This window comes from Calonectris borealis, chromosome 10, assembly GCF_964195595.1.
Source record: "Calonectris borealis chromosome 10, bCalBor7.hap1.2, whole genome shotgun sequence".
Taxonomy (NCBI): domain Eukaryota; kingdom Metazoa; phylum Chordata; class Aves; order Procellariiformes; family Procellariidae; genus Calonectris; species Calonectris borealis.
Genome location: NC_134321.1, coordinates 11,337,864 through 11,365,218, shown reverse-complemented (window position 1 = coordinate 11,365,218; position 27,355 = coordinate 11,337,864). Strand labels below are relative to the sequence as shown.

Genomic DNA, 27,355 nt, shown 5'->3' with positions numbered 1-27,355 from the left:
GCAGCATTGGGGTGGACTCCAGGCCTTTGGTGTTCCCAAAGAAATGCAAACAACTGCAGAGAAGGTGAAACTCGGATCCTTTTGCTGGTGTGCTTAGCAGGCAACCCAGTACCAGATCTGGTTCAGCCTTCGACAAGTGACCTCTGTCACTGAACGGGAACATAAAGAGCCTCAGTGAGCTTTGGCTGAACTGGGCTTTTGCCTGTCTGCTCCTGAGAGAGAGTAACCTCAGTGTTCCCCTCCCTCCCTCCCCCGCAGTGTGTCTGTGAAAATACTAACTTGATTTAGCGGCCAAAAAAAGACATTTGAAAAGTATACATTGCTCTCCTGTGTCCTAACTTCTGTAAAATACGGGTTACAGTTAGTTCCTGTATATGGTGCTCAGTAATTTTACAGAAGAGCAAATGGCACCACTACAAGTATCTACACAACACTTAATACAGTGAGGTCTTAGTCTGTACTAGGACTCCAGAGTGCTATTCTGAGCATTATGAACCCGATTATATTACATGTAGAGCTCAGATGGCTCAGAGCCGTGCTCGGGTTATTAACTGTTTCTATTAAGCTTTGCCTTTAGAGATCCTTCTGGCAGAGCAGGGTGATGCTGAATGAGAGAGCATTCCCGCAGCAAAACACTGTGTGTATCTGTACAGTTAGAGAGTGTTTTGTATTTGATTTGCACAAGGGGTAACCTGAGTTCCAGAGCTTGCTAACTTATGGATGCTCTGCTCAGTGAAATAATCTTTTCAATATACTAGTGTGTAGCTGCAGGTGTTGTGGAGGAGACACTTACTGATGTAGATATATAGAAGCGCAACAGAAACCTTACAGAGTGCTATAAATGTATCATAAGGGATAAATCTTGTATGTAGTGTGTAATTTGACAGAGTATGTGATAAAATGGCATTGAATGTGATTACTTGTGATTCTTGACAGCCCGTGTCCCTGAAAGAACATTTTTTAAGACTTGGTTTAGTTTGTGATGAAAGTAGCTTTAGGAATAGTAAAGGTCCTTCCCACTTCTGTTTTAAAAAAAAAAGAAAGTTTCTTTTCATGATTTACATTTTGTTTTGTGCTGTTCCAGATTTTGTAAAAACAAACCCCCTGAAAACCCAAACAACAATAATAAAAGAAACCCTCTGTAGATCCCTGGGTGACCCAAACAAGGCTGATGAGTTTCTCGCTGTTTGAATACGCATTGGCTGCCAGGTGGGAACCATACAACCAACTCTTCCTTCATCACCCCACAAGTGCAGGAAGAGATAAGAGAAATGTGTGTGATCCTGCCCTGGCACTGACTGAATTTGAAGCACGCTACCAGCAGACAGGTACGCTGAATTTGGAGCCTAAATGCCTGCCTTACGGAGGAGAGTGGGGAGGATGGTGTTGTATGGCTGTTAGGGATATGAGGCACTGGGATAGGGAAGGTTACAGATTGCTAGTGGGAGAAGAGGGAGGCTGGAGGTGGCAGCATGTGCTGTTGGGAAGGGAACCTTTCATCTCTCCTTGGAGGCAGTGAGACTTTGCCTTTGCTGGGCTTGGGGTTAAACCCTTCTCCCAGTAAAACTGCAGTTTGCAGCTCCTTTTTCTGTAGTGGGAGAGAGATGAGACTGTTCAGGCAAGGACTATCTACCGTGCAATAAACACCTTTCTGTGCAGGAGACAGAAATGAGTGGATGGAAATACCCCATGTGCTATGTGGACCCATGTGCCACTGGTTAGGTTGATGGGGAGGGGCTGAGTTTGTATGTGTTTTATCGATGAATATCCCCTTCCTCAGAAAGCAAACAGCTGACATCTTTATCTTGCAAAGGCTTTCCTCTCCAAACTCAGGCCTATAGTGCAAGGCAGACATGCAGCGATCTTGGTGTTCCTGTGCCTTCTCAGCTGCTTTTTTCCTCTTGGACTCCACTGACCCTGAGATTTGGATGCATTTCCCTCTGCTGCTTCATGTTAAAAACGAAGAATGAACTCTAAGGTGGGGAAGCAGTTTGTATGGTGGATCCCATCAAAATGAACATGAGGAGGTGGTGGTGCTGGTTGGAAGGGCTTGGATAGGCATGGTAATTGGGCTAGTTGTTGTAGTGAGGGGGAGAAGGGGGGCTAGGAAGGAACTGCAATGGGAATCAGTCCCTGAAATAAATATCACACGAGTGGGGCATGAAGGGATAAGCGATATCCTTCAAATCAGATTCTGTGCTTGAGCCTTCCTCCAGAATTTCCTGCACTTTAGACAAATGGCCAACATCAGATTTTTAAGTGGTGTTTGTGCTGAACACTTGCAGGAGTGCGTTTCCATCCAGCTGCTGAGCAGAGATCCTCATTCTTCAGTCTTGCCGGGAGCTGCTTTGCGCTTTTCTGTGGCAGCAGCTTTTGCAATAGGAGCCCCCCTCCCCCCCGCCTCGAAAAGGATGGCTTTTTCTGTGAAAGAAGCCAGCGTAGCCAGGCAGACATTATCCGCTTGCCGGAAGGAGGGATCCAGGCTCCCTGGGGAGGAGGGGACCGGGGGGAGCAAGTGATTCATTGCAGCTGGCTGCAGTTTGGCCTCCTTCTCTCTCTTTGCCCTGGGTGCCAGGGAGTGACAGCTTGTGGGCAGCGGGCCAAGCTGTGAAAAGAGGAGTGTGTGAGGCCTTCAGCTTTCTCATGCTTTATCAAGCTGCAAAGAATAGCTCGATATTCAGCCAGTGTTGGTGCAGGTCAGGAGAATGGAAATGCTAACTTAACTCCTGACATGCCGGCTGATTGCTGACCGCACGCTCTGTGCGGAGCGAGGGCTGCTTTGTATGGCAGCATGGCTTTCGTACAGCAGCATGCGGAGCAAAAGGAAGAAAACGTGCTTTGATGCAATGATGAAGATATCTTTTTGTTAAGTGGGCAGCCTCTAGGACTTGCTGGGAGTGTGGAAAGATGGAAAGAGTGCTTTCCTCTCTTGGCTTGCTCTCTGTGTGCCGGTGGAGGATGGAAACACTGAAAGGTAGGGCAGCAGGAGCGATGGGCGTCCTGGGAAAGCGTGAGGGACTGTGGCGGGTGAGTGGCAGCTCTGCCCCCGGCTGCCCTCCGGCTCGTGGCACAGCGCTGCAGGCTCTGGTGCAGGCCAGCCCGATCCCTGGGCAGTGCCTGTCAGCGCGGGGAAGCAGCGGCCTGGGGAGCAGGATGGAGCCAGTCCTGGAGCTGTAACCCTTTGCTGGAGGGCCTGCCAGCAAGGCGTCCCTGCGGTCTCTGCAGAGGGCTGCCCGCCGGCGCGGAGGGAGTTAAGCGCTCCTTGTCGGCCGGGGGTGAGCCTACCTCGGGGTGTTGAGCTCCATTCCCACGGCTTTTCCTTTCTGACCAGGGCTGGGGGAGGGATCTCGCCTGGAACAAGTAAAATGCCCGCAGGCTGGAAAACAGCACCCCGGCTCCTCTGGCCTTGTGTTGGGCTGGGAGGGATTTGAGCTTCACTGCAGGCTGGACAGGGGCTGCTGGCCAAGGCCGGGGTCTGTCGCCGCTGGGTAAGGTCATGGTTTTATTTCCCTCCTTCAGGCAGACTGAGATGGCTTTGCAGGCAATCGAGTTCCTGCCTAGGGGACTGAAATAAATTATTTCTCAGCTGGAAGGATGTAAAGTAGAAATCAAGTCCTAGCAGTTCCATGAGCAGATCACAGCACAGGTTAACGTACGGGTTTTGTGGCTGAGCGAGAGCAGCAGCGTTTGAAGGAGCATCGTTCCCCACAGGACGTGCAAGTTTCTCAAAGGTGTAAGATCGCAGGGCCCTTCTTTCCTGATGCTGACTCCACCTTCTCCTCCTGCACCATTTTGAGCTGCTGAGTTGAGCTGTTTGAAGCCCTGAGGAGCGGGAAGAGGGGCAAGAGCAGGTGAAAGTCCGAGGGGCTGGGGAAGGGAGTTAGTGGGTGTGCAGAGCCCAGCCTGCGGCTGCCTCGGAGCCCGAATCCCACCATTTCTCCATCAGCAGTGCAGGGGGCTGGGAGAGCGAGAGGGCTTTGCCACCATCCCAGTTTGCTTTGGAGCTAAGTGTATCTCTGCGTGGGGTACTAATCCTGGCCAGCACCAATTTCCCAGCAGAGGGAGAAGGGAGTTAGAGTACCTGTGCATCCCCGAGAAGTCTCTCTGAGGACTAAGGTGTGCAGTGCCTATTCTCAACAGCTTCTGAATTCAAGGCAAGGTGAACTGATGTGAGTGAAGGGGACTCAGTAGTAGTGTAAAGGAGAGATGTACCATGGGCTCGGAGTGCAATTCCATGCTTTAATTCTGCTGGGCTGCGCTTGTGCTATGCAGACCAGGTTATGCCAAAAAAACATGGTTGGAAACTGGATTTTTGTTTGTGCATGGGATATTTGGCTTTGCTCCCGTCCCAGATCCTCTTGCGAAGGCTGAAATACTGTGATCCTCCCACTTGCTTGCTGGCCTCTGTGGCAGGAGGATCTGGAGGGGGAGAGGGTTTGGGAAGCAGTATTGTCTGTGTGGGGCAGAGGCTTTACTTCTTGCAAGGCCAAGGGACTAGCTTGGATCAGCACCTAGATACAGACATGAGTGATGAAATGACAGTGCCTGTGCAAATATTCTGCAAACAGCAAAGTATATAGGAATTTCTCCTGGTGGATCTTGTTGATTTGTTAGATGCCAAAATCCTAATAAAGACTGGTAGGCAGCAGCCCTTGTACGGCTGTCCACATTTAGTGGTCACTAAGCTCTGCTTTTGAGTATACTGCAGCTCTTTCCTCTGTCCATTTACTCGCCCAGCAATGGGAAATGTGGCTGGAGTGGGAGCTGGAGCCCTGGTCTGATCTGAGCCCTGTGCAAGGCGGACCTGCGGTGGATGCACAAAGAGAAACTCTCGCCTGCTGTGGCGGTAGCTTGGGACCCAGGTGCAGCAAATGCACCAGCGAGAGCTGGCTTTTCTGCCGTGCTCCTGCAAGGACAGGGGTGTGTTCCCATTGTGCCTGTTCTGGTTTGCTCCTGTCAAGCCTCTTCTCATTATTCTTGCCTTGAGCTGTCTCAAGCCTGAAGGCAAAGTGCTACAGAAGGCTCTGTAGGCTTGCCCTTGAGAGACGTGTGGTCCTTGGAGAGTGGCTGTTCAAGGGAAGCACTGCAGTGGGCTGAATTGGGGCTGTTTCAGGCTGCACAGCTCTGAGCTAATCTCCCAGAGGCAGAGACATTACTCACCAATCAGGAATGTGTCTGTATTTTTCCTAATGAGAACAAAACATTTTATCCCTGTTCATTAGCAGAGAGTTAGGGTGTACTGTTGCTATGCCAACAGACTCCTCTCCCCTGCAGACACACTGGGGGTGTCCTCCATGCCACAGTTAGAAGGGTGAACGGGAAGGCTCGTTCTGGCAAGAAAAAGATCCCATTGTTTTCCCAGGGCTGCCTGGACTTTGTGCAGCTGGCCAGACCTTGCCTTCTCAGGGGGAAGGGAACCACAGCGGGAGTCAAGTGCAACAGAGATTTAATTTATTGGAAAAATAGTCTTTGCATTTCATGTTATGTTGTTTTTTCCAGCTTGAGGCACACTCTTCAATAAGAGAAATGAAGGTGTCTCAACGTTCCCAGGAGTCCAGATGGTAAGCAAAATGCGCCGGGAGTCAGCACTGGGACGCGCATGGACTGCTGCAGCCCGCTGGGCTCCTCCGTGTTCCTGATCATTTCAGTTTGTGTGGCCAGTGTAATGGTGAGCAGCCTCTTGATGCTGCTGCATAACGAACCCACCTGACGAACTGTACCACCTGTGATTACGAGTGGGTTCACCAGGCACGTGGTCTACTGGCTGTATGTGAGAATATGCACTTGTTCCCTTTCCAAAGGGAACATTCCCTTGATATGGGGAAATCCTATGAAGGACGGAGGGCATCGCTTCAACAGAAGCTTTGATCTATAGAGTTCCGCTGTAAGCAGATGTATTTACTCCAAAAGATGCCTGTCTATTTGCTTGTCATTTTTGTCTTTGGTCCTCCTCCCCAGCTGCACCCCGCTTTCTTGAGGGACTGGTTGGGATCTGTGGGTTGCAGTGGTGCCTAAGTCAGGCCACTGTACACCTTTTGGAAGAGTCTTCTCAGCATCTCTGGTGCTGCACTTCAATCTCTGTTGCAATGTAAAAAATAACTTTTAGACTTTGAATTTTCTGTAGAAGGAAATGATTTTAACCTACAGATGGAAACAAACAAAACAAAAAAGCTACTTTCTCATGGTGATCAGGAATGGGCTAGTGAGTGTTGCCAAATCTGAAGACAGTCTCCTGGAGCAGGGGTGATGTTCATATCTGGCTGTCAATCACCATGGAGTGTGATGAGCTGCTTTGTGCTGGCTGAGCTCTGTGGTGTTGACAGCTATAGACTCTTGAAGAAATGCCTCCCTGAAACTGAGTTCTCCTTTGAGGCTGCTTCCTATTAAACAGGATAGCTGCAACTCCTATTTCAGTTTACCTGGCGAAGCACTCTGTAAGTGAATGTGTGAAATTTGAATATGGGGATTTGAATATCAAATGTAGGGTGGTACAGCAGAGATCCCAGACTGAATGAGCTGCTGGAGATCTGCAGATCTGCATGAACTTCTGTCTGGGGAGTGAAACCCTGGCACCTGGATTCTAGGTGCCGATTTGGATGAGTCACCAACTCTTGCACTGGAGAGATGAGTATCGCATTAGAGCACTGGGAGTACAGGAGCCCTTCACCAGGATGTCTGCTTGTTGGACTTGCAGCTATAGCAGCAGGAGGGCTCAGCAGAAATAAAAACTATGAACAAAGCCAGACAACAACCCGTAGCCCAGACTTCTCTGTGTGTGCAGCCTGTGTGGTTTCAGTTTGGTAGTAGACTTGGATTGAACTCTTGGATGGCAAAGAGCAAGTTTTCGGAAAACCTCTTTCAATGTGGAGCCTCCAAGAATAAATCCTGAGTACATATAATGCATGTACAAAGATTGGCCAGTCTGGTTTCCTCAGCTTTGCATTGTTCTGGGTGGTTCAAGTAAAACCACTAAATCAAACCTGTTTGAAATAGGGAATGATTAAGTACTTGAGATGCCTTGAATTCAGGCCAGTCTCTTCTGGATCCGTGCTTTCAGGGTACATAAAAAATAAAAGACCATAAGAAGGACAGAGGTCTGTATGTTGTATTCTTTGAGATATCAAGCTGATTCAGTCCAGATCCTATTGAAAAAGTGCTCCAGCAGAAGTGCACTAGAGGACATGCTTTTTAGTACCGTTAAGTGCAAAAGATCATGGCTGAACAAACTAACTTCTGAAATGTGAGTTACGGTTATTATCTGAGTCGCGCTCTACTTCATTCTTGTGCAGCCGGAGTAGCAATTTGGTGTTACCTAGGAGAGTGTTACTTGTTCCCTCCTCTTCTCTCCCCTCCTTTTTAAGCAGTGTAGGGGCTGATTTTCTGCCCTATTTTCTGTGGACCACCACTTTTTTTTTTTAGAGTAAAAGCACAAAAATTCTTGTTCTGTGTGCAACGCAAGAATTCTTCAGGAGAAACCCTCCCCTTCAGGGGGGGTGGAGGGCACATTTTTTCCAAACTGTGGTGATGGGTTTTGGCTGTAGATGTTTCTTTCTCATTGCTTCCTATGCCTGACAAGCAGTTTTGTATAGTGTGCTCTCTGCAGAGTGGTCAGAGTAGTGGGGGGTTTGGGTGTTTCTAGACCTACATACTTCCTTCACCTGTGATGTAAAGCCTCTGTCTAGCTACCTCAAGCTCCAGCTCCAGTTCCAAATGTGGTATTTCAATGAAAGACTAGTCCAAATGGCTCTCTGGTCTTGCATCTTGTTGTCTTGCAGTTCTGTTTCTGAGATGTCTCCCACTGTATGCTGAGCTCTTCACTAGGTATGGATGCTCCATTTGTTTTTTTATTTAACCTTATAACAACTAGATTCTTGTTTCAGTAGTATCTGAGCTTCTTTCAGTGGAAAAATAATGCAGACCTACACATATTGTCAGTGAGGTAAAGAATAAAATTCCAAATCTGTTTCTATGTTTTGCCTCTAAAAGCACTTTTAGAATCTTGAGAAGGAGAGTTTTCCCCTTTGGGAGAGGTTCTCAGGACCAGTTATGGGCCGTTTGTGAGGTGAGGTGTTCCTTCTAACCCTTAGAGAATGGTTCAAATCCCTAAATTATGAGGTAGGTTTATATTTTTTTTTAAAATGCTGTTAGCACTGAATATCATAACTCTAGGTAATATATCTGCCCTCTTGAAATCTGTTGGGTTTTAATGGCTTCACTACTTTTTCTTTAATTCCAGTTACACTTCTACATCTCTGCATCTTTAAAAAATGCTTGTTTGACTCTTAATAGTGAAACTGGCAAAGGACAGAGAAAAGCCAGATATTTCAGCCTGACAGGAAAGTTTAGGTTGCTTAGTGAGCTAAGCATGTATAAATAGTGAAGTCCTATGTCTGATAATCAAGAATGTAGGAAGCAATTAGGATCACTGCATTTATGGAAGAAATCACTCAGGATTTTGAGGGAGTCATGACAAAAACAGTGTCCAAACCCAAATATTCTTATATGACTCTGTAGGAGAACACGGTCCGGTGAGAATACTGTTGTTTTATGTAGCATCAGGAAATCACTAAATACTGTGCCCATACTTGAGGAAAAAATTGATGGATTGAAATGTTCATAAAGAACATGTGACAGAATAAAGCTCTGGCACGCAACCTTTGTCATGAAGGATATATCCTTCATCAGGGCAGGCTAAATCAAGTATAAGATAATTTGTATTTTCAAAGTACTAATGGGGAGAGAAAGTTTTTGAAAAATACACCCTCTTCTGGAGGAAGAAGGTGTAGCTGGATGCTGTGGCTTGAAACTCGCTTTTGAGCAAACTCAGTTTAAGAAGTTAGGCTGAATATTTTTACAGAGAACTGCCTGACTAGCAATTCACTGTAGCAGTTGGGAATCCCTGCTGTGTTTAGTAACCATCATGCTAGTTTCTGCAGCTCTTACGGAAATGGAGTTTTCTACAGGTTTAGGAAAACCATTGCATCTTAAGAAAGGTATCTTCAATTATTAGAAATGGAACAGTAGCAACAGTGGCCAGAGGTGAGGATTACCTTCCATACGAAGAGCGACTGAATAAACTGGGACTCTTCCACCTGAAAAGCAACGAGTGATAGTTATCTTCAAATCCTGAGTGGCACGGAAAGGCTAGGGAGGGAGCAGCCTTTTTTTTGCCTCTTCCATTACAAGTATGAATAGATACTGAATGGAGCCAGCATGTAGTAAGCTTAAAAACAAATAACGACTTAGTCCTTGATGTGTGCAGTTAACCTGGGAAGCTTCTTGCCACAGGATGTTGTGAATGCCAAACATCTGTGTGTATTTGAGGACACAGGGCAGCTCTGTAGAAGAAGGAGCTATTGAAGGTTACTAAATGCATAGAAACCACCTCTATCCCAAGAAATCCCTGAGCTGCACGTTGTTGAAGCCTCGGGGAGTATTCAGGGAGGTAAAGCTACTATGTGCTTACTTTGTACTTATGTTTCAGGCCATCGCCAGAGCCAGACAACTGCAACCTGGTTTGTCAGCATGGAGCAGGAGGGGGGATACAAATGAAACTTGAAAAAACAGAGGCTGGCACAGCTTGTGTTCTAGGTTGGTTATGTGCTGCTTGTGATGTACTGCTCCTCTTACTTGCTAAAGGCATTGCCTGTGGGCTGTTGGAGTCTGCAGACTGTTGACTTGAGTTTGAAGAGAGGTGGAGAATATATTTCTGGAAACTACGCAGCTAGGAAGGGTGGTGTGAAGACAAATATTCTAAGCAGAGAAGCTGACTTTCTCCCTTTCTCTCTGTGGCCTGTACTGTTCCTGCTGCTTTGAGATGGTACGTGTTTTACTGAGTTACAGAGACTGTCTTGCTGCTGATAGCCTAAATCTTATTTGTGAATTTCCCCCCTTTAAAAGAGTGTTTCTTGCTTGGTAATGGACTGTAACTTAATTTGAGCTAAAATGGGTGATAATCAGATGTATAAACAGTACAATCCCTGTTCCAAAGCGTTTTCAAACTAAAAATGGCCTACGTGAGGTTCATACTCTTCAGAAGTACTCAAAACACTGCTCTTATTTTAGGTCCTGTCTAAACATTTAAAAATAACTTGAAAATAGGGCTCACTTCTAGATGTTTCACCCTTGAAAGTCTGGTCTTGCACTTGGTTTTAGATGTTTACCCAAATCTACAGATGGCACAGTACAGAACAGCCCTAGTTGTTCCTTTGAACTTTTCCTTTCTCTTTCAGAAGGAAGAGAACAATGTCGGGCTATCTGTCTTTTTGTCCCTAGGGACCTGGTCTCTGCTGTTAGGTAGTGTCCTTTTTTTTTAACCTTTTGTTGACTAACTTTGCTGCTGTGGTCCTTGGGGAGCAGTTACGGAAAGCTGACTGGTAGCAGAACTAAGATGACGGATATTCTTGGAGGCATGCTCTTATGACTGCAAACAACTGAGTTGATGTATTTTGGGAAACTTTGCAAGGATACAGAAACTGACTTGTCTGCATCTCATATTCCATAGTGAAAGTCACTCCATGGACTGGCTGAGAAAACACGTGCTCAGGTTGTAGCTGTGAGGAGTACAGACAGGCCTGGGGCTGAGTCAAGAAGCCAGGTGGAGTACTTGCAGGATTAGGACAAGGGTCATGTTGGGGAAAACTGGGACTAGGTGGAGTGGGCTTAAGTTGCTTTCCTGTTGATTCCTATCATCTTGATGTGCTGCACCTATTTAGTCAGCTGTTTGATGCAGGAAGAAGTGTCTGTCCCAAACCAGAAGTCTCATCATTGCGGAGTAGCAATGGGCTCAGTTGTTACACCATTTAGAGAGCATCCTTCCTGTTTTACTCTCAATTTCTCAATTATTGTTTTTATTGGTAGTTTTGTTCCAGCAATGATTCTCTCTCAGCCTGTCCCTGTGAGTGCTGGATATGTCTGCCATTCTCCAGATAGTCTGTCCAGATTAGCTTTAGTTTGAACCCGTCTTTAGCCTGTATGATCTTTTCTATTCCTAGCTGATCCATGATTTCAACTACTGTATTTCCCGCTCAGCCCTGAGAAGGTTTAATTTGAAACATTTTTATGATACTAAACTTGTCAGCCCCACTATCACCTCCTGGGTTGATGTTATGTGGTCAATTGTTCAGTTTGGTCCTCATATATGTCTGAAGAGTGCTGTCTGAGCCACATTTTCGTGGGGTTTTGATTAGTTACCTATGTTGTGGCAGAGTTGAACAGCTTCCTTTCCCAGAGGAAGGCATAGTCCCTGCCATGTGGAGTATATAGCTTAAAATGACAGAGGAAGGGTGCCTGGAACTGGGACAGTCTGCAAACAGAACTGTGTTGACCACAGGCTATGGTTTATCTTTTCAGCACAGATGTGCATACTTTTTTCTTGTTCCCCTTATCAGCCCCTCTGCTCTGTCTAGCTGTTCCTTCCAACAAAAGAGCAGCCACTCAGATGTAAAACTTAGTGCTATTCCTAACAAACTACCGTAAATCTGGTTTTCCTGTCTCCGGGCACTTTTGCCCAGGGGTGACCCTGGCAAGGTAGCATTTTCTTGAAATGCCAACAGTCAGCCAGTTATACTGGCTGAAATTCCTGCTCATAGCAGTTTGCATTTCAGACTAGCACTGCAGTTTATGCAGCAGACCTGTTAGTGCATCTCTGTGGCCCTAGGGTGAAGGTCTGGGCTTCCCTGAAAGGCAAAGGGAAGAGCCAGTTGGTCCTGCCCAGCCAGTGGCTGTCAGACTGTGAAGGTGGGAGGGTAGCAAACCAGATGGAGAACAGTCTCAACAGAAAAGCCTTTAAAATTCATGGCTGCCATGAGTTTTGAACCTTGGTGCCTTTAGCACAGCACCAAAGAAGCTTTCTCAGCCTTGAACAGGACCAGGAGCTCAAATGTTTTGCCAGAAAAAGTTAGGATCTCCTCAATCTGAGTGTGCAGATAAGAACAGAAGCTCATGTTGCAAAGCCACTTGATGGTGTTGAAATTTCTTATGGTGAATTTTGTCTTGTAATAAAATTCCTTGTTCTGGATAAGGTGTGACTAGATGTCTGCCTGTTAACAAAGTGACTGGAGAACTCTTGCTCCAAATGGCTTATTTCTCCAAGTACCAAATCTTGCAGTACCCTAGCTTCTGCTTCCTTTGCCGCTTAATTTTCACGTTGCTCATTTTCATTCCTCCAGATTATGAACCCACAGTGGTATGAATGAAGAGCATTGCCTGATGGCCCATGCACAGTAGTAGTCCTCCCACCTCTATCTGTATGCAGTCTGGTGCTCTGAATTTTATCCTTGAAACAAGAACTTCCAGGTGTGGACGATGTCTGGGATGGAGGGCTGTGGTTGTAGGGTGGAAGAGTATGCTGCATTGCTGCTGCCAGCCTCTGGCTCCTCGACCACATGCACCTTGAGAGCCCATTGTGGATGGTTCCTGTGCCACCATTCTATCTTGAACTATGTTTGGAAGCACTGGATATCAAAGATCCCAGCCTGTGTGGGAGGGTCATCGCTCGGGGCTGTGGAGACTGGTGCGAAGTTGATTCTGGCTCTCAAGTCTGCACCCAGCCTGTTCAGTCTTCTGCAGTAGCACAGTGGGAGCTATTGTGTTTTATAGATGTTATGAGCAACTTGGGAAGGTCCCCAGGCTTTTTGAACAACATGGTGTGTTGCTATCTGTTCTTGGCCTTATGAAAGCCTTGGTACTGGCTTGCAGAGGTGGAAGAAAATGTCTGGCCACCTCAACTTGGATCATTATCTAGCAGACCTGTGTAACCTAATTACCAGAATATTGAGCCTAATAGTTTGTAGCTGACTACTAATAGCCTTCCAGGCTTAGGCACTAATTTATGGAAGATTAATTGATCAAAGCTTCATTTCTGATAATGCTTTAAAATGAGTTGAGTAATGCAAGACAGAATATACCCCAACTTGGTTTGAAGGCAAACCACAAGCAGATTGTGGTAGTGATGTGGAATTCTGTTGATTTTGCTGTCTCTTCTGGGTGGGAGGGGATAGATGCTACTCATGTGGTTGCATTGCATTAAATTTATTTGCATGTTACTGCCTATATTCATGGCTGTAGCCAGAACTGCTGACACTGTTGGAGTGACAGGGGAAGACTGTCAAACTGCTGTCAGGCTGTATGGTTCTCCAGAAGATTACTGGGGAGGGCAGAAGAGTGAATTTTATTTGAAATGAAGGAAACCTCCAAGAAGAAGAATTCTTTCCTGTCCATCCAGGGCGTATTAATTCTTTATAGAGCTGTTGTGGTACTAAAATTGAACGCTTCTGGGGTGTTGAGGAAATGCTGTCTTTAACAGTCAGAGCACCCTGCACTGCTCAGTCTCTGCAGAGCAAAAGGGTTTATTCAAGGCAGGCTCCAGTGTTTAATGGTTTTGATTTGCATCTTGACGACTGGATGGTGAAGCTCGGGATGTGGTCCTTATGTGTCTACTTGTGGTCTGTAACACTGCTAGCGTGAACTGCTTTTGTGGTAGGTCTCTCTGTTCTCCCTTTGACTGTGCAACCCTGCAGGGCTGATGCTGGCATGGAGACCATGGTTTCCTCCTTGGGTGCAAGGGTAGGACTGGCTTCCTTTCACAGGAGTTTCACAGGACGTTTGAGGCTCCTTTCCTCTCTTGCTAGGTTACTCTAAGGCCAGGCTAGATGCAAAAGGACTTGCCTTGGGAGTGTGGCCTTTGCCTCTGGGACGTGAGAGCTTGGTTGGGGGTCACGGTGCCGTCCCCTGGGAAGCATGTACTGGTTGCCTTCTGGAGGGCACCCTGGCAAGGCAAATAGACCCTAAGGCAGAAGCGATTACATTGAGAAGATCGTGTGCTGTCCTGGCTGTTTCTGGACGAAACGGTCGGGCATTTCTGCTTTATAGAAATCAGCACAGAATAGCTAAGGCAGCTAGTGCAGAGCAGGACTCTGACTTTCATAGCCTGTGGAGCCAAAGCTGAGAACAGGAGGATCCTGGCTGAGGCTGGGGAGAGGTGCCCCTAATGATAGGGAGGGCAATGCGGTTGGGAAGGCGTGCCTTGTTTGAGGTGGAGGCCGGTAAAATATGAATCACGCCTGTTTGAAGTAGTGATGAAATCCCAGATGAAGATTTTCTGCAATACCTGGCCAAACAGTCTGGTGTGCTTTAGCTTTCTTTTCTCCCTGGGTAGAACGGATGGTCCTGACCTACTTTTAGCAATAGCTGTTCTGTTGAACGCTACCCGACGCTTAGCTGTACGTACGGCAAACACGTTACCTGTTTTGTTCAGTCGGCATCTGAGTGAGAAGTTTCCATCAAACATTTAGCAGACAGGGAAGAGCTGTTCCTGGAAGAGACGCTGTTGGTGTGTTAAACCCAATTCTGCCACTTCTACGCACCTGGCTCTGGCCTTTGCTTCGGTTTCCCAGTCTGCTGAGGGCGATGCTTGCTTCGCTGCTGTGTTGTGCATTAACTTTTGTGCTGTGCTGTCAGGATTTAGTTAGATGGTATCTAAATGTTAATATGATAGATAATGCCTTTAGAAATAGTCAATGAGGTTAGGTTTCTGGCTTCCTAAATACGTGATTAGGCAAGGCTAAGGTTACATTCTTGATATTTAAAAATAAATAAAATCTATAGATGTACCATAAAATAAGAAGTTTAAATAGAGCTGTCATCCTGGGGCAAATTGCAAAGCTCTGTGTAACTCAGTATCCTGTTTTTGACAAGAGCCAGAAGCAGACGCTTAATTAGGACTGTAAGAAACAGGGCATGTATAATGTGGTGGGTTTGTTGGGAGTTTTTTGGTGGTTGTTTCTGTTTGTGTGGTTTTTTTTTTTTTTTCCTTTTCTTTCTCCCCCCTCTTATTTGAGTCCCAGCTTATGACCATCATCAGTTTAGGGCCCTCCTTGGCCAGGAGTTGTATCTAATCATCTGATCTCAACTACATCTATTCTCCATTAATTTGTATAATCCCTCTTCTAACTTGTTTATGTTTCTAGTCTCCATGACATCCTACAGCAGTGAGCTCTACAATTTAATTATGCATTTTAAATGTTATTTAAAATATTCTACATCCAGTGACAATATCCTTGAACTGGCTTAGAAAAGTTGTCTGTAACTTCAGTGGGTGCTCTCTTGTTTCTGCATTGTAAGATGTGGTAGTCAATTATTCCATGTTTTTCATCTTGACACTATGTCATGTTTCAGGTCTCTTAAATTTTCCGTATCTTCCCCCTGCTTGTTTCTTTGTCCATCTGAAGTCCTACTCTGCTCAATCTCTCCTTATAAGGAAGCTGCTCCATGCTTTTGATCATCTTTGTTGTCCTTTTTGTCATTCTGTCTCCTTTTTCAGATGTGGGAATCAGAACTGCCTGCAGCATTCAACAACATAATGGTGATGCGTGTTTTCTTTCCTAATCACTCCAAAGGTTGTATTTGCCTTTTTGCTTGATACTAAATACTGAACTGACCTACCGAGTTTCCAAAGTTTTCCTGAGTGGTAACAGCTGATTTGGATCCTGTTGTGTTTATGTAATTAGAATATTTTGTGTTGTTTTTGGTATTTATTGACATCTAAGATATTGTGTAGTTACTTAGGAGCGCATGAGTTCTGTTACTTTTTGCAAGCTTTTCTGAATTTGATTGTGATTAATTTTTTTTATTAATAAACTTTGCCACTTCTGGGCATATTCCTTATCATAGATCTTATGTGAACATATTGAAGAGTGCAGGTTGCAGAACGAATTCTTGGCAGATCTCACTAATAACCTTCCTCTGACGGGAAACACTTCCACTTTTGGTTTCCTGTCTTTTAGTTACATATTAAATCATGATAGGGACTGTAATTCTAATTCCACAATAGCTTAACTTTTATTTCAAGAGCCTTAGTTGACGGTTCTTTTAAAATCAGTTTAGTTCATATTAAACAGATTAAAAACTCGCTCTTGGACCTCATTTAACTGGAAATGGGAAATCTGTTCTTGGAATTTCCTGGGTACTGCAGGGATTTCTCTCTGTTCCAATATTAGTCTGCATTTTGATCAAAAATTGGGTTCTTGAACTTCTGCGAGCAAATTTGTTTCTACGGGGGATGATGGTCTTAGATTTATGTAGACTTGCTCAGCAGGGTGAATTGGATGGGTAACTTTAGTGAGCTCTGCTTTGCTGGCAGGGTCCTATTACAGCTGGATTAAACTTATCTAGGCTCTCTGGATGTACTCTACACATTAAAGGCTAGAGAACGGGATATTTTTCTCCTAAATAGTTGCCTGGAAGAATATTTGAGTCACTGATGGTATTTGACTGGATACAGACTCGGCATGCGATGTGGCAGCTGGAGGAGCAAGAGGTTCTTGGACAGGTGGATGGAGGAATGGTGGGTCGAACTGGAGAAAGTAACGTTTGCTCTGTGTGCAGCATTAGAAAGCCAAAGGGATAGCCTGTCTGGGTCAGGTGCTGTGACAAGGGGATGCTCATCCAGGTCAGGTACCTTTGAAGAAGAAGAAAAAAAAAATATGCTGACAAACTGGAAAGAAAGGGCTCAAAGAGTACAAGGAAAAATTAATTCTTTCTGACTGAAGAAGCTCAGACCACCTAATGTATCCATCCGAAGGATTACATGTGGCTGCACTCTGCGATTCAGGAAGGCCCTAAGCTGGCAGGGTGTATAGGGGAAGGATTGCCTTATGCTTGTCTGCTCTTATACTACTACTTAGGCATCTATTATTGTCTGCTGCTGGAGCTGTGGTTTCTGTGTAGGTGGACCTCTGCCTGAGTTAGAATATCTGTTGTTATCTTCTTGCCCAAGGAGGATTAAGAAGAAGGATTAGACTTCAAACTGTTCATGCAAAAAGAGACTAGAAGCTTCTTTGACTCGGGAGATCCTGTGACAAGCGAAGTTGGACAAAATGAAAAGGCATTTTACTTGGGATAAATAACCCTCAGGGATCAGCTTGCTGGGTTAAGATGGTAGTTTCTGTAATTTAGGACCCCTAAGAAAAAATTCTGCTTTCACTGGGAGACTTTAGTCAGAGGCTCGTGGGCTAGAAGAAGAGATTGCTTAGTGGTGTTCTGTGGTTTGATTACAGAGAAAGTTGGAGCAGATCCTATAGGACTCTAATCTTCAAACGTATAACACTGACAGAAAGTTATCCTTTGGTTGTGTTAAGATACTGAGAAACTAACAGCTGACTTGATTTCCCCTTTTAAAAATAGATGTACAACATGGTACTTGAGTTCACATTTTGTTAGTGTTTGAGAGGATGGTAAAGTGAAAAGTCAATGACAGAATATTTATGAAGAAAGCTTCTTTTAACAGCAAGCAGCTTGTGGTTGCTTTATATTCTTTGTAAATGTTTGTGCAGTTTGTCTTGATTTGTAAAAAGTTCACTATTTAACATTGTATTAATCACTATCTCTTCATTAACCATTTGTACTGGAAACGTAAACTAGTGTTTATAACACATTTTCGTGTGTGCAAGAGAAAAGATCAGTTGTGCTAGAGCTGTTTAGGGGAAATAGCTGTCCACTGCCATCAATTAATTCCAGTGTGGCTAAAATTAATATGTAGGTAGGCCCAGGGGTGTAGAAGCACTTTCTACAGTTTTTCCAAAGAACCCTAACAATGCACAAGCATCATTAAAATGGCAACAGTATCACAAAGTTGACAAAACATTTTATGCAACATTGTTTCAGTATAACTTCTTCAACCCCCCATCCAGGAAAGTACGTTGTAATGGTCAGCAGTAACTATCGAGGGTTTAGAAAACATAATTTTCCCAAGTGTTTATCTAACAATGCTGTTAACTCTGTAGCCTGAAAGTACAGGTTTTCTGCCACCTTCCCTCGCTATTTCAGATTTGATATTTTGTCTTTAGAGGGTTTTTTTAAAGTTGTTTTGACCTCACCTTTGGTGTTACTCACATCTGGTATAACAGAGCTCCCTTGTCTGTGCCAGTCCTGCTCCGACAGGATGGCTTGGGCTTGGGATTCTCCTTGGGGTCAATTTTATTTGGAAGACAGAGGTTTGTGTTCATCTCTGCCAGAGCTGCTTGCTGCAAGTGTTCTTAAACAGCAGAGCAGGGAACTGGCCTGGTAGTAGTAAAGACGACTCCAAAAAAGATTTATTTAATGTGAATGTCATCTTTCACAGCAGAAAACAGCAAGTCTCTCTTGAGCATATGAAACTTAGGAGGGCTGTAATTCAGGACTTTTGTGCAGAAAACACAGCAGCGGTCATCTTCCTACTGCTGGGTGATTTGAATGTGCTGGAGCACAAGGGTTGTCATGCAGCTGCAAGAACTATGTTTTTAATTTTTAAATCTTTCAGTGCTCTTGCTGTGGGTTGGCTCTGCAAAGGATACAGTGGAAATTGCAGGTGTAAATTTCAGGGACCTACTTTTTTCCAAGGATAATTCTGCTGGGATTGGTGTTGAGTATGAAATCTAGCCTAGAAGTTGGAATGTTATCTGACCTCTCCGTGTTTGGGGGATAGAATGTGGTATTAGGGAAATAATCTGTGAGGATTGAAATAATCTTTATGTATTGATATGCTGTTAAAATGTGTCCAAATGAGTTCTGGGTTTGTTTCTTTAATAAATGAGTAAAGTCTCTGAGAGGGATACATGAGGTCAGAGAGGTAAAAATAGTGCTAGAGAAAACACAGTCTTATTTCAAATTCCAAGTAACAAAATAGTGCCATTGCTTCCACGTTATTGCTTGTTGTTTTGTGGATGTGATATAAATATTCTGTGGCAGAACTGACTAATCCTCTAGCCCTTCTGTTGTGATCCAGATTAAATAAATGAAACTCAGAAGTATCATTGGGATATTAATATTTTACAGTGCGTTAGAGGCAATGTTCAGAGTATTGTCTGGAGCATTTTCCTGTTTAACGGGAATTCATCAAGAAAATGGAATATTTAAAAAGAATTTTTAAGCCTTGGCAATTGCTTTCAGAATTAATTAAAGGCTGCACACTTTTAGTGCAATCTGTCTGTAACAGCTGTGTTATACACTAGCCGTGAGCACAGGAAGCAGAACGGTTCAGTAAATCCATAAAGAGCTCAGTAGTGTAGCCTGTCATGAAACCATCAGATTTAAATGTAGGTTATCCTCCTCCTTCCTGTCCTCCCAGAGAGGGTTGTGATGGGCTTAACTGAAGGGCAAGAATAAAAAAGGCAGTGATGCCCATGCTTGAGAAACAACTTGGAAAATTGAATCAAAAGACACTGCTGACTTTTTTTCTCTCAATTTTCACGTAGGATGCGAATGCTTCTAGCTGCTGATAGCCACACACTCGTGCTCATTTCTAATGTATGTTTGCTCACCTAGCAATAAATACAAGTTCATTTGCTAATGGCTCTTCAGCAAAGAGCAACAGAGAGCACTATATTCAATGTTTACCCATTGCGCAGAGCCATTAGAACTAGCTTGCAGAACATGCTGTACTACCCTCTTTTTTTTTTTTTTTCTTCCTTTTGTCTTCTCAGCTGCCCTCTGTTCTCCCAGAGTCATGAGGGCTAGATAGTAGTTTCTTACCTGGAAGACCTTTGAGGACTAGCTCTTAACAAAGTGACTTCTAGGGGGATATTGGTGAGTGAAAGAAGAATAACTTCAGGTCAGAGTTTTGACCACAGCAAGATCTGCTTTTGATTATGGTCTGCTGGAATGAGGGGCTAGTTGCTTTTCCATCTCTTTCCAGTATAGGTGCTCCAATAGGTAAAATACTTTCAGTGAAACATTAGGGATAGATTCAGCTACAGATCAAGGAGACTGTAAAACGATCTGTGTTGCTAGAGTGCTGTCATGTGCTGGGTTTTGAGTTCAAGTACTGGTGGCATGTATAAGTGCTAGTTCTGCCCCGGCTGCTGTCAGTGATGGTATGTGGTGGATAGAGCAGAGTCTTGCAGCTTGTAGGCATGACTTCTAGCCAGAAAGCCAGTATTTCAGAATTCATAAATTCTGAAGACACATGCCGATTTTACTGTGTAAGCGCTGGTGTAGGAAGGTTGCATTAGCTACAAAGGAGATTAGAGATTCCTCTAAGTGGTGTAGTGTAATGATGTCTTGTGATCCTCAGCTGCTTCCAGATCAAAGACTGTCTTCTCCATGTCAGTGTGGCTCCGTCACAACGTAGTCAAGCTCCTGCTGTTGGATGGTCATCAGCCTATTCTGTTTGCAGGCATTTTAAGCTTTGAGGAGACTCCAGGCAGAGTTGCACAACAAGCCATCATGACGTTTGCATAATGACAGCGCAGAGGTACCGAGACAGTTGTGTGGTTAAGGAGTTCCTTGAATAAAGCTTTCTCCAATAAAAATGGTGAGAATGCACAAAAATAACTCACATGTTAGAGCTGGGGCAAGATACGCTCTGCTGATGTACACCCGAGGTGACAGAGTCAAGTTAGAGCTCCATCCTTCAGTCTACATGTATCTACTTGCTGGCTTCATAAATACCCCTCATCAGACTTCACAGATAACATCTCCCGCATGATGAGGTGCTGTGCTCTCTCACCACCCTGGAAAGAGACTCCAAGGCTAGTTCACCGCTGTTTGCGAATCTGGGTGAAGCAGAGTGTGTTCGTAGCACTGAGAGCAGAAAACACTAAGTGTCCATTATCAGGGCAAACAAAAGCCCTAGTGTGCATGTAACCTAAACACAGTGCTGGTACGGTGTGAATCAGCGGCTGTGTGCTCTGGTGGAAAGCTGCCAGCCTAGAGCCAGCATTCCTGTGTCCGGGTATATCCTGACAGTACTACCTACTTACCTACAATAGCCATGTGAAGTGGAGCTTTTCCAGAGCTTCACAAAGCCTATATTTAATAATGTGTTGTATTTATAATACCTTCCATCCGCTGGATTTCACAAGTAGACTAATCCTCTCAACTGGTCTTTTGGTAGAGCAAAGATGCCAGTTTTACTGACAAAGGAGCTGGAAAGCAGACTTTTGTGGGGTTCTTTTGCAATAGCAGTGAAATAAAAGATGGATCTAGAGTCTTACAGTTATTGTTCTCACCATTGCGACTATGTTTACTGCACACTGTGTGCTGGATGTTGTACAGAATGACTGTAAGACACAGTTTGTGTGGTGAGAAGTTTGTGACCTAAATTGGTTAAGTCCCACAGTAAATGTGGGGGTAGTCTTCTCTTGAAATGCTGCAGATATTTTTCCACCTCTGTGCTCTAAGCACTTCTGGGCTAATAGCACTTTGAGCTTACCAAGAAGATCCAAGAGGGATGATGCTGTAGGAGGGAAGTGATGATAGTTTTCTTAGCTTTCACTACAAAATTAGCATCACCCCTGAGGAGCTGAGTTGCCAAAATGAGCACAGCAGGTTACAGACCAGTTCTGGAGGAGATACTGTACCCATCAGCTCTGTTGAGCCTCTGGCCCAGCTTGGTATCTGTGTAGCTGTATGTAGCTTTGATACCTTGTCTGCAAGAGGGAGGGAGGGAAGGGAATAGATTCACAGCTGCATCACCACCTGCTTCTCAATTCAAATAAGGTGGTACTCATAGTAAATTATGAGTACTTGCAGCTGCTGCCCTTTCTCCATGGGGAAAGCATTAATCTAAATGTTGCAGGTACTTATTACCACATTTCCACCATGCTGTAGGATTCCACATGCTGTTCAGGACAGTTGTTCTCATCTGTGGCATGGCTTGGGTGGGTCGTGGTAGATTTCAAGAGGGGTTGATCTAAAGATCCTCTGGAGAGGAGCAGAACAGGTCTGGTGGTTCCTGGGTCTGTCTAACACCCACCGCATCTGGCCTTGCCTCCACTTTGAGGCATGGGGCAGGGAAGGAATGGAGCAATGTCCACAGAGCAGGCATGTTTAAATCACCTTTTACAGTACTGATAGAGGTGCTGTGGAGACATGAGTGCCAGCAAGAGATTTCTCCCCCAGAGAGTGCAGTAACGAGCGAGCAGGATAAGGTGGTCTTCCCCTCGCCTGGACATGCTGCATAACTGCCCAAGGAGATGGGGGCCCACAGGGGCTGGCTTGGCAGGGCTGGGGGCAGACTGGTGGCCCCAGGGGGGTGGCTGGGAACTGCTATGACTGACACTCTGGAGGCCTCCTCCTGGCACTCAGGTCCTGCTTGGGTGGGCGATGCTCAGTGACAGAGATGGCATGGGAGGATTTCTTCTGAAGCACTAGTGGAAGAGCCTTAGACCCAAAAGAGACTGTTGATAGCCATAAGCGATAAGAAAAGGATTAGTTATGATACCTAGATCAAATATAGAGCAAAGGGGTTATTAGTTTGCTCTGAATTGGATCCCAGCTATAGTTTGTTTAAACAATGGTCCTGCAGGTTGTTTGTCTTGGACAGTGGTTTGTTTTACTGTGGTGTTGCTCATTAACAATGTATGCAGTGTGCTGGCTGCTATAGGAATGTGGTCCTGTCCTGGAGAACTTCCAATATAGCATCATAGGAAAGAGTTGTGCAGGAGTCGGGTTAAATATGGCTTTTTCTGATCTTACAGGAATAGCGATCAGCTTCAGTGTTTGAAGCACCTTCTGTCACAGCATAGATAGGACCTTTCTCCTTAGGTTATGTCCCTGGATTGATGAATCTGTGCTTTGGTCTGTTTATTGAGCAAATTTACAAGTCCTGGGCTTTTAAAGAGAAGCTTTCCCCAGTACCCCCCCCAGCAGTCTCTGGGAAAGCCCCCAAGAACATTACTTGCAGTATTGCAGCTTCTCCTGAAGATGCTGTGCCTGTCACCTTGGTGTGGAGGTGATTAAGTAAAGTCTCTGATACTCCTGCAGGCCTCTTTCCCTTGGTGTTTCTGCAAATGTCCTCTGTTGGCTCTATGTGTCTAGATCTCAGCTTTCTATGGTTATTCATGTCCTCTTTGCCCACCTCCCGTAATAAGAGTGCTACTGAAGGATTTTCAAGTGTTAATTTTCACTCCTGGTTTCCAAGGAGTTATAACAGCCTTTTCTCTCTTGCAGAGTGTTTATCATGCCTCTGGGAACGTTCCTCCTTCCTGTCCTCTGTTTCTTGGGAGCAGCAATTCCACGGGGACTGCAGTATGTTACGTTCTCGCGCAACGCTACGAAATTCCTCCACCTGTCTATGGACTTGGAATCCGGGACGATCTACTTGGGGGCTACCAACTTTCTCTTTCAGCTGACATCTGACCTGCTGATGAAGAATGTGGTTCAGACTGGGCCAGTTCTGGACAGTAAAGATTGCCTTCCCCCGGTCTCGAAGCTGGAGTGCCCTCAGGCACACCACACCGACAATCACAACAAGCTGCTGCTGGTGAACGCAGTGCAGAAGGAGCTCATTGTGTGTGGCAGTGTGCACCAGGGAATCTGTGAGAAGAGGAGCCTCACATCCATCGACCACGTCCTCTTCCGACCAGAGAGCCCTGGTGACACTCAGTACGTTGCTGCCAATGATCCCAATATCACCACTGTGGGACTCATAGCCTACTCAAAGGATGAGGTCCCCTTGCTGTTTGTTGGACGAGGGTACACTAGCCGAGGAGTTGGAGGAGGGATTCCTCCCATCACTACCCGAAATCTCAGGGCCCATGGAGGGGATGTTCAAGCAACAGACTCTCACTCCATTTTCTCCTATGAAGAAACAGCAAAACTGGCTGTGGGCCGGCTCTCTGAGTACAACCACCATTTCATTAAATCCTTCACTTATCGCTCAAGCGTCTATTTCCTATTCTACCGTCGGGACCTCAAGTCTCAATCACGTGAGTACAAGACCTACATCTCGCGAATCTGCCTGGATGACTCTCACTATTACTCGTACGTGGAGTTACCTCTGCTCTGCCAGAGCAAAGCCAATACATACAGCCTCCTGCAAGCAGCCTATGTCACCCGGCCGGGGGAAGGCCTGGCCCGGGGGCAGCTGGACACCGAGGGAGAAGTGCTGTTTGCAGCCTTTTCTGCCTGGCAGGCCGCTTCTGGCAAACTGAGCGAGGAGTCTGCGCTCTGTGTCTACGCGATGGAGGAGGTGGATCGCCTGACTAACTGGACTAGGGATGTTTGCTACATGAGAGATGGGAAGTCAGAAGAAGGAACAGAAGTGGCATATATTGAATACGATGTCAGTTCCAACTGTGTCCAGCTGCCAGCGGTAAGTGGTTTTGCACCTTTGCCAGGCTAGAGAGTAGTGTGCAGCGTGTTCTTGGGCTGCTTTGTGGTCTTCAAGTCAGCCCGTTTCCCATAGATGGATGCTGAAATCTGTTCAGGTTAAAAGCCTTTGAGCTCAGTCTGTTTTCTTTGCTACAGCAGCAATGCGATGCAAGAACCATTGCGTCCTGTTTAAGTACAGTCTGTCTGATTGCTGCTGCAGCTCTCTGCCCCACATGGGTAGGTTTCCTCGCAGAGGGTCATGGACTGTGTGAGGCAATGGGGAGGGCATCTGGTGTGACTTGGCCCGAGGCCTATCTCATGGCAATAACAGGCAAGAGCACTGAAGCTGCAGTTCAGATTTTTCCTTATCAGTAATTTCATGTCCTGGTCTGCACTGCAGGGAAGGAGAGGAGTATGTGCACGTGCACCTGTGTGTTGGGAAGGGAATTTAAGGGGTGTGCTGTGTCCCTGTTGCTTGTGGTGAGGTGCAAGTGCACCTCACAACATTTTCCTGCAATGGCACCCAGGAACGTAAGCAAAAACACGTGTCAACAAAATCCTGATTTCCTATAGACTGCATTAGTCCTGCAGAATTTTGTGCCCAAGGAAGAACTTTTCCTGACCTGGCTCTTCTTTGTCTCCAGAGCTGTAAGAGGTGATAATCCTCCTTTAAATTCTACAACAAAGGCATGATGGGATGTTGCAGGATAAAAATGTGAACTGAAGTGGCTGTGACCCTGAATCCTTGCAGCCACGCTCAATCTGTCAGCCACGTTGGCTGGTGCTGCGATATCGGGGATGGTGACACAAACACAGAGCAGCAGCGTTCTCCTGGGGCGGTGCTGGATGCAGTGTCCCAGCATGAGGCTCTGTGGTTGTGAGTAGCCTGTTTTCACCCAGGGCGTTGCTAGTCCTTAGCAGAACAGCATGTTATCTTGTGTCTTCCTTCTACAGAACAGGCTGTCCAGATAATTGCCTCTTTCCAGCCTTGTGCTACAAAGAGCAAAGTGGTACCACAGAGCTTTGGAAGTCTCTGGGTTTGGATGTGTGATCCAAAACCAGTTTTAAAATTATGGTTTTCCTTTCAGTAGCTAAATCTGACTGTAGAATACTTGTGGGACAAAGGAAGGGTAAAGAGCAGACTTGGAGCAGGACAAATGAAAGGCCAGGAGGAGTGCATAAGAATTGGGAAGCAAGAGACTGCCCAGCTTGATGTCCTGCTTTTACTGTATGTCTTAGCCATGCCCCATGTGTCTTTGCGGGGCTGCATGGAAGGAATTGTCACAGATGATTTTTAGGGCAGTTTGAGGGAGTTAAATGTCAAACTGGTGTGAGCACTTCAGAAAAATCCTTCATTCAAAATGATGCGGAGTCCCCCTGTACCATTTGATCCAGTGGAGAAGTGGGTGCATGGGGTGGGAGAAAAAGGGCAGTGTCTGCTATGTGATTCCTGGCGCATGATCCCAGGGTCCCAGCTGCACGGTTTGGCACTAGTGGGCTGACGGCATCTTATTAACAAGTGTGTCCAATGATATATAAATGTCCTAACAAACTTTATCCTTTGCCATTCAGTACATGGTAGCGGTTGTCGTTAAGATTGTATCTAACAACACGTAAGGGTCTGTGCCAGCTCCAGCCTGCTCCATTCAGCGCTGAGTGGAAGCGGCTGTCAATGAACATTTTATGCAGGAACAGTTTTGACTCGGTTTCAATGGTGGCAGCTTGTGCTGTATGTAAGGATAATGCTAATTAATTTCACGTTTTTCTGTCTCCAAACCAGCCTGTGCACAGGGTATGCCCTTTTCCCTAGTTAGCACTGCCTCTGATTTTTAGGAGAGGCTAAGATTGAGTTTTACAGTTCAATACAATCTCTTGAACTGGAAAAAAATGCTTGTTTTTACAAGAATTTCAGAACTAGTTCATTTGTTCAGTTTGCTGGAGATCCATTAGTCTTGAGATGCAGGAGACTATGTAGATGCTGTTAGCGACTTGATAATTGGAAGTGTAAAATATGTTTCTGCAAGGCTTGGGAAGGCTGCATATCTTCTGTGGGTGCAGTTTTCAAGGTATGTAACTTGTCCTTTTGCACTGAGCTTTCGGTCCTCTTCATGCATAGATATAGATTTGTCCTATTTTTGCTTCCTACCTGTGCAATGTATGAAGCACACACCAAAATTCACGGCAGCAGCTTCATCCAAACTTGCTGCATCACAGAAGGACGCTGGATGATCCCTGAAGTGTATTTTCTGCTACGTTGCCAAGATGTTATTCACTGAAAACAAGTCAAACAGCTTCTATGCAAATTTATATAGGCACTTTATACAGTTATCATGGTCTTAATCCTGTAGAATGGAACAAGTTTCAGCTCTTGACTGTGATTCACTGCGCTGCAGACAGTCCCTGCAAGGCCACGGGTGGGCTGTGCCAGTGCTGGGAGAGCTTGCACAGGTCATGTTGGTTTATGGTAGATAAACGTGCGTGAAGTGACTTGCCCTTGGCATCACATATAGGCAACAGCAGTGCTGAGCACAACTGGGGTACAACTATTTCAGACTTGTATGCGGTTTTTTTAAGCAAACTTTGAAAAATGAGCCTCAGTAGTCAGGTCATTAGGCTCCAGCATTTGTCTGAATTGATATAAAGGTTGCAAAAGATAGCTAGAATCCCATTCAAAATAAACACTTGATGCTTTTAAGTATGGAAATTTGACTGTGGCTCACTTCCTAATAAATCTTGTAGGGACTGGACAACTGGAAAAATAGAAATCTTTAAGTTACAAGAAGGTGGTTGGAAGAAGCTTAAGAATCAAATGATAGAGCTGATAAGAAAAATATATCTGTCACTAAAAGTGAATTATAGCTTAGAGGATGGTAAAAACTAACAATCATTAAAAGTTGTAACCTCCTCTGGTGGTTTAAGTGAGAGCCTTATGCCTAGTGTGCAGAAAATCAGTTGAATTAGTACTCGAAAGGAAAACAATAAAGCATCAAAATGAAAGTAGTGCTAGTCTAACTGGCATGGTTTCTTACGTGGAACCGCCATGTCAAGCCTTGCTTCCCTGCTAAGATAGCAATACGTCTGAGAAGTAAATAGAGGTCAGGAGGTTAAATATATTTTGCAGTGGGATTTCCGTAGACTTTGTCAAAAGCTCCTGATCATTTTTAGTTTCTCCAGGAAGCAGTCAAGTATTAAAAAACAAACAAAAACAAACACTTAACAAAAAAACCCAGAGAAATGGGAGGAGAGAGTGGAAAAAGGCTCAGGTTTTCCATGGGGTCGGCGA

The 27,355-nt window shown here is 45.2% G+C and overlaps 1 protein-coding gene across 1 annotated transcript in view; it reads left to right on the top strand.

Annotated features, from left to right (window-relative positions):
* The first annotated feature begins 5,497 nt into the window (after nucleotides 1–5,497).
* Nucleotides 5,498–27,355, top strand: part of PLXNB1 (plexin B1) — a 59,984-nt gene continuing 38,126 nt past the window's right edge. The window contains exons 1-2 of the mRNA XM_075158836.1: nucleotides 5,498–5,561; nucleotides 22,930–24,073. Coding sequence (XP_075014937.1) covers nucleotides 22,940–24,073 — 1,134 coding nt within the window. The 5' untranslated portion in view covers nucleotides 5,498–5,561; nucleotides 22,930–22,939. The remainder of the gene's footprint in view (nucleotides 5,562–22,929; nucleotides 24,074–27,355) is intronic.